This window comes from Telopea speciosissima, chromosome 2 (assembly GCF_018873765.1).
Source record: "Telopea speciosissima isolate NSW1024214 ecotype Mountain lineage chromosome 2, Tspe_v1, whole genome shotgun sequence".
Lineage (NCBI taxonomy): Eukaryota > Viridiplantae > Streptophyta > Magnoliopsida > Proteales > Proteaceae > Telopea > Telopea speciosissima.
In genome coordinates this window covers 62,381,389-62,391,740 of record NC_057917.1, presented here as the reverse complement: position 1 = coordinate 62,391,740, position 10,352 = coordinate 62,381,389, and the positions used below count along the sequence as shown (strand labels likewise).

General features: G+C 37.7%; 1 protein-coding gene across 1 annotated transcript; it reads left to right on the top strand.

The window, feature by feature from the left end:
- The first annotated feature begins 271 nt into the window (after positions 1-271).
- On the top strand, positions 272-10,328 carry LOC122652479 (bifunctional purple acid phosphatase 26-like). The gene is made up of 10 exons (XM_043846228.1): positions 272-362; positions 1,068-1,277; positions 2,270-2,470; positions 2,848-2,959; positions 3,185-3,411; positions 6,114-6,252; positions 7,530-7,750; positions 9,037-9,158; positions 9,288-9,449; positions 10,125-10,328. The coding sequence occupies exons 2-10, from the start codon at positions 1,086-1,088 to the stop codon at positions 10,198-10,200; spliced, it is 1,452 nt and encodes a 483-aa protein (XP_043702163.1). The 5' UTR covers positions 272-362; positions 1,068-1,085; the 3' UTR covers positions 10,201-10,328.
- The last annotated feature ends 24 nt before the right edge of the window (positions 10,329-10,352 follow it).

Sequence of the window (10,352 nt, the reverse complement as noted above, 5' to 3'; positions counted from 1 at the left end):
CGTTCGATCTACAGTATATTGTGTAGTTTATAAACGTAGATCGTTTGTATGTTGAATTTCCTTCTCCATGACGAGGGCTAATCGTCGAAATCAAATCCGAATCTTGTGGGGGGAAATGTCAAGAGGAAAGAGTAACCACTTACCGTCCGTCCATGCCGTGGTCACAGATGGACAGCGACCCTACGATCAACGCCCATAACATTCCCTGCTAACATACGCATGCCCATCCTCTATCACCACTCACCAGTTCACCACTCCTTCCCTGCTAGCTTACGCCTACCACCATATTTAAAAGACTGCTCTCGCTTCTATGGCTTCCACAAGCCTCTGCTCTTTCCACTTCTCCTTCTCCAACCACTAAGGTACTATCTCTCTCTCTCTCTCTCGCTCTCTCTGAATATTCATACTCTTCTTGTAATGTATCCTTTTAGCTACTGTACTAATGTTTATGTAGCTAAGCATGGTTTCTTTTTTTGTTTCTGTCACTGTTTCATAGGATGTTTTCTTTGTGGGCTTTTTTCGATTCTGCTCTTGGAATTTTAATTTGAAGTGCGTTTCAAGAACTGTGATTTATAACTGACAAATGTGAAACAAGACCAAGAATTTGCATCGATGTATACAAATTGAATGATCTAAGTTTCCTGTGGACAAAATTTACTTCTTTGTTATGATTAGGTTGGAACTTGACATTGAAATCATTTAGATATTCGGGATTCAAATTTAGGAATTAAATGGAGTAAATCTAGTGGCTATGGATTTATAACTGACAAATGTGAAACAAGACCAAGAACTTTCATCGATGTATACAAACTTGATGATCTAAGTTTCGTTTGGACTTTTGTAAGCTTAAACAGTCATTGACGACCACATCCCCGATGCTTACTGCATCCGTTTTAATCATAGAACACCCACTTTAATTTTTTTTGTATTTACTTTTTATATTTCATTCGTTTCCCTTCATTGATAATCTGGATTGATATAAATTGACCTCCATGACTGGTGATTATTTTTCTTTCTGTGTTTTCCAGTACTAATTCCAAATTATGCTCCCCCCAACCCCCACAAAGGGTGACGAATTAACAATCATGTTGGAGACTAGTGGAGTACGGGCCTTAATGTTTCAGCTGCTACTCATATCCTTTGTTTTCCTGAGTTCCGTGGACAATGGGAGTGCAGGGATCACCAGTACTTTTATTCGCTCTGAGTGGCCATCTATTGACATCCCTCTGGAAAATGAAGTATTTGCAGTTCCGAAGGGTTATAACGCACCTCAGCAAGTAAATTCCTATATTTCCTTGTTTCCTTGATATGGAATGTTCATGGTAGAAACTTTTCTTGAATGCTCATAGTTCCACTAATAGTACCGAGATCTATGTCACCAGATTGAAAGTCTAAAGGTCCAAAATTTCCAAATCATCATCTCCGCAAACAATTTTTAAGATCAATAGTTGTTCAAATCGTTCATTTGATTAACTGATTATGTTTGTCTTGAATGCTGCATATACAGTTCTATTCGTAAATGCACTTTTTTCCCTATAAATTCAAGTATTTGAGTTCTTATCTCCTCAATGGGCCACATTCTGGTACCAACCACCAATATGAGCATATTTGGTTACTGAATTTGTTTCTCTTACTAACTTTGCGTCTTGGCATAAAATTCCTTCTTTATTCTGCTTGAATTTTTTTGGTTTTGTAATAAGGCTAGTTCTTGTTTTAATACAAAGGAGAATTTTTGGGGACTCAACTCAACTTGGCCATTTTAAACCCTGTTTTACCCCCAGAGTGAGATATCTATGTTATTAACAGTCATCTTTGAAAGCTTATCCAAGCCACCATTTCAAGTTGAAGCTATTTATCATATAGATTATGGCGATATCCTTTCGATTCATATTGATGCATGATGGAACCATGTCAGGATTGAGACACTTTTGAATGTGACATATATAAGTTTTCCTTTAGGTTATAGTTGACAAACTGATTGACCTCAACTAAGCCTTATCCCAGTTGGGGTCAGCTACATGTTCTGCCAGTCCTATCTATTTGTATCCATAATACTTGGTTTTGTTAAGTTTTTAATCCTCTTTAAGAGCTTGGCATGTATTTTACTATCTGATGAACTTGGGATATTTGTATTTATCCCCTATGTAAGACGTACAATTTCTGTTTACTATTCACTCAAAACAAAATTTCTGTATATCTCCAAGTTGCTGTTTCAATGATATGGTTCATTCATTGCCTTATATATTGACTGCCTAACATTGCCTTGTAGGTGCATATTACCCAAGGTGATTATGATGGAAAGGCTGTAATAATCTCATGGGTGACACCTAATGAAACTGGGCCCAGTAAAGTGCAATATGGAACATCAGAAAACCAATATGAGTTTAGTGCTGAGGGGACAGTGACAGACTACACTTTTTACCATTACAAATCTGGCTACATTCATCATTGTCTTGTTGATGGCCTTAAGGTAATTGTTCTATTACACGATGATGTGACATGAGGACAAAAAGGCTTATTGTTATCAACTCATACTTGTACTTTTGATTCATTATTCATTATCATTTATTGAAGTTCATTGAGCACTAAGGTGAAAAAATCTAGGGATATTCTAAAGTAAACATTATCCACTTTCTTAGGCATGACAACATTTAATGAATAAATAACAAGTTGACTTGAAAGTGTAGATGTTAAGTATGTAATGTCTGTGCAGATCATAATTCTAGGTGCTTGTCTTTCTTCCTATTTTTCCATAAGAACCTACATTAATCAGTTGGTTTAATACAAAGATGTTTGAGCCTATAAAATATCAAAAGCTCATTCCATTTTTGCTTTATTGCCTCTTAGCACAACACCAAGTACTACTACACAATTGGAACTGGTGATTCTTCTCGGGAATTTTGGTTTCAAACACCTCCAGAAATTCACCCAGATGCCTCTTATACTTTTGGAATCATAGGTGAGACCCTTCTTTTTTCTTACTCAGAATGTTGAAATGGTATTTGATGACTCATCATGTAATTTTGTGCAACATAGATGCAATGATACTTGAGATACTTAGACTTTGGAAACTTTTTAATTAATTAGACTACATGGAGAAACAGTAATCCACCGGATTTATCTATAACAGTGTTTATGTTTATATAAATCACATTCTTCAATACAATTTCTTTTAATGTTTCAGGTGATTTGGGCCAAACATATAATTCTCTTTCTACTCTTGAGCATTACATGCAGAGTGGAGCGCAGGCTGTTTTATTTGTTGGAGATCTGTCTTATGCTGATAGATATCAGTATAACGACGTTGGCATCCGGTGGGATTCATGGGGCCGCTTTGTTGAGCGCAGTGCTGCATATCAGCCATGGATTTGGTCAGTTGGAAATCATGAAATAGAGTACATGCCTGAAATGGTAATTATTATAACTCTGTAATTTCCTTGGTTTGCTTGAACTGTTAATCTGTTCTCAATAGTTCTTGTGTCTATCAATTGGTGTCTATGTATATAGTAAGTGTAAGATCGAGTTATTTTAACTATCTACATATTGTGAAAGCATGATGAATCACTTGTTGGTCTGGCTGACAGGGGGCATTATGTTTTGCTTCATTTTGGTGGTGTCATATATTGGCTGAAAGAATCAATGTAGAAGAAGGCCTTGATGCATGGAAGTGCATTTTCCAACTTAAAGCAGTGGAATATTACAACTACCCTCTCATAAAAAAGCAGTCGACTATTACTACCAGAATTGCACTGCACACTTGGCGAAGGGCCAGTCAAGACTCAAAATGATGTTAAATCTGAATTTTTGAAAACTGAAAGAAACTATGAAAGGGAAAAATAGATTCCCTGTATTCTTTTTGGGAGCAGTTTTGGTGGTTGGCAACCCATAGGAAAAAACGATGGGTGAGAGCCTAGATCTGCCATATGGCAGATAATGTGGGGCTGAAATGGACAGGTAGACCCCATGGTCCATCGCTCACATGTCAAGTTTCAGCCCAGCAGGAGTTGGTCACATGGCAAAACAAAGCATGGAAGAATCCAGGACTACCCAGAGGGTGCATGGACATAAATGGGAGTAGATGGGAGGGTAAATGAGTAATTTTGAGGCTGAATTTTGACATGTGGCATATTTAGACCATTTCCTAAATATCCAATGGCAGAATTGCTACATCACTCGTCCACATGGTAACCATCAGCGCCCACCCACAATTTTATCTGTGTGTTGCCAACCACAAAATCTTTCACCATTTATTTTGGTAAATAAAATAGATTACATTATATTTACCCCGTTGCTTTAGTAGTTTGCTAGTTTTACCAGGATTCTTCTAGTAAATGAATTCAAATTTCAAGAATTCTATGTAGCTAGTTCAACCCTGATGCAGGTGGAACCATGGAATTGGACTTGGGCGGGAGTCCAGACTTGAGGTGATGGTGGTTGGATAGATTTGTTTAAGACCCATAAAACAGTGAAAGTTTAATTTCACCATTACTATGCTCCTTATTGATAGATATTACATTGACTAAACATTAAAATAGAGTTTCCCTGGCCTTAGACTATCTTCTGGTATATTTCATTTTATCCTTCTTTTTTTTTTTGGACACTGATTTCCTATGGGCTATTCTACAGAATGTTTATTAAGATATGCTTTAGGATGACCAATATTACATGGTTTTCATGCTCCATGTTTTCTTTTCCTTTTTTTTTTTGGGGGGGGGGGGGGGGGAATGGGGAGCGGGGGAAGGAGTTTACAGGTCAAAATAATGCTTATGAATGAATGTGAAATAAAGAAAAGAGCAAACATCTTCTGTTTCTGTCTCTATGGATAGAGAGGTATGGATAAAGCTTATATCCTGTACAATGTGGACAGAAGAATCAGCTAATCTATTCCAATTCAAATAGCCTTCCCAACTTCCAAGAATCTTTCGTGGAAGTACACCCCTTAACTTTGAGATCAGATGGTTCTACAGACTAATTTCGCTCCCTCAACCAGCAAATCTAAGGAAGCTAATTTGCTTCCAAACACATTCCCTTTTTGGTCCTTCCACAAGTTTCAACAAATGGTGAAGCCTTCTTTCATGGTATCCTCCCCTTTCTGCAGAAAGTTGTAGAGTTGCTGCCTAATCTTTTCTGACATATCCATTTAACCCCCAATTTACTATTAAAGATAGAAAATGTTGCTAAACAATAAGAATTGACAAGGAAAAAACTGGATTGATATTTTAATCAACTTCAATAAGAAATGCATACATCAAATTATTCTCTCCTAATTAGCTTTATCTTCTTGGACATATTTATGCTCTAGGAAACCAACCGGAAGTGTTGATCTTAGTGGTTTCTTCTAATATTTGTTTCCTCTGAATCTTATTTATTGCTGGAATTTCATTTAATTTTAATATATACAGAACTCTTTGTCTCAGTTCCCTATGAAAAAAGGAACTTTAATCTATCAAAACAAGGAATTTGGAGGTACCTGTAAGGGAGGAGCCAAGTATGGTTCTACAGACAGCATGCACATAAAAAATGGTTGCACCCACCTTTCTATGGTCCCACTTAATGATTCTTCAACAAAATTTGCTACCCTGTTAGTTGACTATAAAATTTCATATGAATTCAACATTTTGGAAAAGCATAAAAGATAGAGGGATTAATTGGAAGTATGTCGAATGGTCATGATCCATTAAAACTGAATACTTTGTAGATTATAGTTGGATCGGAACCATCAAGAGGCAGCAAGAATCCGTTGCTTTATAGTTTCTCACTGCTTTGAATCCTTGAATCTTCTCTTGAGAATATTTCTTTGCTGTCTCTCTCTCACAGTCATCTGCTCAGACAGTGCAGAAAATCTGTGCAGTCATATCCACACTGATAACTCGTTGATATGAGAAATCCTGTATCATGTAGAACCATGACATTATGTTCTGATTAATTGAGTATGATAATCCTGCTGCAAGTTATTTTTAATTAATGTGCAATTATGTGTTTTTCCAGTTTTCAACTTTCTAACGTTTTTTCTTCTCTACTTGATGTCATTTAAGTTTCAGATGACTTCTCCTAATGATAATAATGCAGACTATTTCCATTCTGTTTCACTATATCTGGCTATATTTGTTCAGGGGGAAGTTGTTCCTTTCAAATCATATCTACACAGATATACAACACCATATGTGGCCTGCAAAAGCAGTAATCCACTTTGGTATGCCATTCGGCGTGCATCTGCTCATATCATTGTTCTATCAAGCTATTCGCCTTTCGGTAATTGCTTATTTCCTACTTCACCTTAATGTGCCATCATCCTAATACAATATCCCTTTTCAGATGGATAACTATATTTATAGTCAATGAATGTTAAGGTGGTGATCTGTAGGTTTGTTATCAGGTGCTGAAAGGTAGGAAATTATACGGAAAGAAATATAGAAGGAAAGATCCCCACTGTGGAAAACACAGATGGTGGGGTGTGGGTTGGGTTTTGTGGGCCTTGTTCCCAAGGGTTTGTATTAGGCCACTTTAGTGGGCCTGAATAGGGGGGGTGGGGTGTGGTTTGAAGGTTGGGCTCTGGTTTGGTCTAAGGGGTCCTTGGCTAAGAGGCATCTGGCTGGGGGGGGGGGGGGGGGGGGGCTGGGGATCTTCTTTTTTAGGTGGTTTTAGTCATTAGGACCTTTTTGGTCTATTTGGTTCCTAGTAGTTGTGCCTAATAGGTTAGGGATAAGGTGGCCTTCTTTGGTCTGTCTTTTTGGTCTTTAAGTTTAAGGAGGCGCATTGAACACGGATAAAATAGCTTAGCTTGCGCCTTTTCGCCGCTCCTGTGGGCCTGTGAGAAACAAGATGCCTTGGGTCAAGGTGAAGGTGGGGACCAGCTCCTTGCTGTGAGACGGAGGGCGCTCTTCTCCGCTTGTAAGCGAGACCCATTTTACCCGGTGCTTGGCCTATTACACAGTCAAATGTCCCTTGTTTTAATTTGAGTCTTAAATTCATTGATGTGCAAGTGATGTGGCAGGGTCTAGGGCTTGATGTTGTTATTCAAAACTAAGTAACTAGATTGTTGAGCTGTAGCAATAAAAAAAACACATTGTTTGACCTAATTGAGCCTTGTGACTGGATGTTTTCATTCAATGAACCTTGTGGTCTGTGGATTCTTTGCATGAATCGACCATGTCATGATTTTGATTAAAATTTTCCCCCAATTAATGTTGAGACTTGAGACCAAAATCATGTGATTTTTGAATCTTCTGTGCTTCAAAGTAAATTTTCCTAAATGATATTCCTGTGTGCATGCGCATAAAATGCAAGCTTTATAATTCCTTGGAATTCCTGATCACCCTTAGGCAAATGCACTTATTTTGTGCTAATATAATAGTTTGGTTTCTGAGCATTGAACTCAAGAGAAGAAAATTAATCATTTCCTTATTAGGATCTACATTGAGGTTTACCGTTGTTGGGATTAGTTTATATATTTTTCCCTATTTTGTATGCTCCTGATGATTTTTATTGTACCTGCATTTCCATCTGATCTCTGAAACCATTAAAACCAGTGAAATACACACCTCAGTGGAGGTGGCTGCGAGAAGAGCTAACAAGAGTAGACAGAGAGAAGACGCCATGGCTTATTGTTCTTATGCATGTACCGATCTATAACAGTAACGAAGCCCACTTCATGGAGGGTGAAGCTATGCGATCAGTATTTGAGAGTTGGTTTGTCCATCACAAAGTTGATCTCATCTTTGCTGGCCATGTCCATGCTTATGAAAGATCGGTATGACAAAAACATATCATTATTGTCAAGTTCATTTTGCACATGTGCATGCATGGCTTTTCTTCTTCTTTTTTTTCTTTTTTTTTTCATATATGGGAAAACTTCCTTCACATGTACCCTGTTTTGGAAGGGCTTCTTAAACTACCCACCATTTTGAGTCACGTGGGAGATGATGTTGCAATTCTAATGTTGGAGAGAGAGAACATGGTCCATGCATTCCTACGGTGCTCCCACCACTGTTATGCACTCTCACAAAGTCCTGGATTTTCGAAGCTCTATTTTGCCACTTCACAAAGTCTGATTGGGCTGAAACTTGACATGGGAGCAGCAGACCTAGGGGTCTACTTCACAAAATTTGTGTCTCATATGATCTGACATGTAGAAGAATTTTGGGGCAGTTTAGTTAGGCTTCCTAGGTTGGCCTTTTAGGATATATGATGATATTATATAATACTTCGAAGCTTTAGTTTATCCTTCAATAACATGTTGCCCAGGTAGAAAATTAAGCAGAGTCTAGCTTCAGTCATTGAACAATGGGATTTCAACTGGTCCTATCAAACTGAGTTCCACCTATGGGAAAGTAATATCAAGTAGGGGGGGTAGGTTTGTTTGCCACGTCGAATGAAAACAGTTCCATTTAAATTCTGATGGATTTAATTCAGGTTCTCATGGATTGTAATAAATAACCAAAGTAAGTTAAATCATAAGTATTTGCTACTTGAAACCTTTTTCGTTATTCATATTTTGATGATAGAATGACAAAGAGTCTATTTGAGTGAAATTCACAGGTACTCAGATTCAGGGCAAAGCAAAATGAATGGTCCCTTTCCTGGTGGCTACAAATGCAGCATAATTGACTAGAATGATTACATTGCCAGTTTAAAAATTCACCATGAATATGCTCTTACAAAACAATCTATATACAGACTCTTGTTTTATGGAAGATAACCCGCCCCCTGCTCGTATGAGAAAGACTTGTGATAATCAAAACAGAAAATACTTTCCTTCCTTTGTTTAATTGAATTGGAAAAGATTTTCAAACCAATCAGGTACATGAACTTGTTGTAAGACCATGATAATAAAAAAGGGATCATGGTTTTGAGAAGAAAAGATATTTTCAGTGGTTCAATAGGCTGTTCACATCTCATTGCACTGGCATTCAGTTGCAGTCTGAGTCACCAATAAATTTAACACCAACACTATTATGCCTCAATTGACAGCAAATTCTGCTAGTAACTAGTAAGCAATGGTGGAATCTCATATAGAGAAATATTGTTTCTTTGCAGTACCGCATCTCCAATATACACTACAATGTATCAAGTGGTGACAATTATCCTATACCTGACAAATCAGCTCCTGTATATATAACTGTTGGAGATGGAGGAAATCAGGAAGGTCTTGCTGCAAGGTAAGTTGAACTTCAAAATGCTGTCACACTCAACCCTAGGAAGGTTCAATCCTCTTAATTTGTTATCTAGAACAAATTCACACAATTTTTTCTTCTGATATTTCATGATTATTTCCATTAATTCTGTAGGTTTAGGGACCCACAACCAGATTATTCTGCATTCAGAGAATCCAGTTATGGACATTCCACACTGGAGTTAAAGAACAGAACACATGCATTCTACCATTGGAACCGCAATGATGATGGGCAAAAAGTGGCAACCGACACTGTTGTAGTCCACAATCGATACTGGTGAGTACAAAATCTTGACTATTATCTATTATTATTATTTTGCAAAAGTTAGTCAAAATTTCAAATGCCAGGTAACATGCATGGTTTCAGAAAATGATTCAGAATCAGCCAATTCGATTTGGAATGAGCCAACCCTTACAACAACAATATCAACAACTCAGCCTTATCCTAACAAAATGGGGTTGGTCCACTACATGGATCCTTTACCTCTAATCAAGTCTATTTGAGGTCATACTTGATACAAGGCCTAACCAACCTATGCATATTTTTCCTCACCACTTCTCCTAAGGTCATTTTAGGTCTGCCCCTGGCTCTTTTAGTTCCTTCAATTTGAATCAAGTCACTCCTCCGTGCCGGAGCATCTAAAGACCAACGTTAAACATGGCCATGCCACCTCAAACGACTTTCTCGTAGCTTATCAAGTATCAGAGTTACTCCCAAATCAGCTCTAATATAATCATTCTTTATTTTATCCTTCCTAGTTTTTCCCCTTATCCATCTCAACATCCTCATCTCTGCTACACTAAGTTTATCCATATGATGCTTCGTAACTGCCAACATTCCGCACCATACATCATAGCCAGTCGTATGACTGTCCTATAACTGCCAAATATTAATGTTTTCCTTGGTTTTCTTGTTATTTAGTATACAATATAATGAGTTGTGAACTTGTAGGGCAAGCAATCTGCAGAGGAGGAGACTGAAGAAGGGCCATCTCAGGACTGCCGATGGCAGTGTTGCATCTTATTGATGGAATTTTGATGGCAGCTCCAAGAAATAACTGTGTTATGGATTTAAGGAGGGGTTATGTAGTTGCTGAAACTATTTGTATTAGCTTCATTAATTAATTCTTAAAACTCTTGTAGCTATTGTAGTTGATCTCTTCATCTTTCCTCGTGTGTC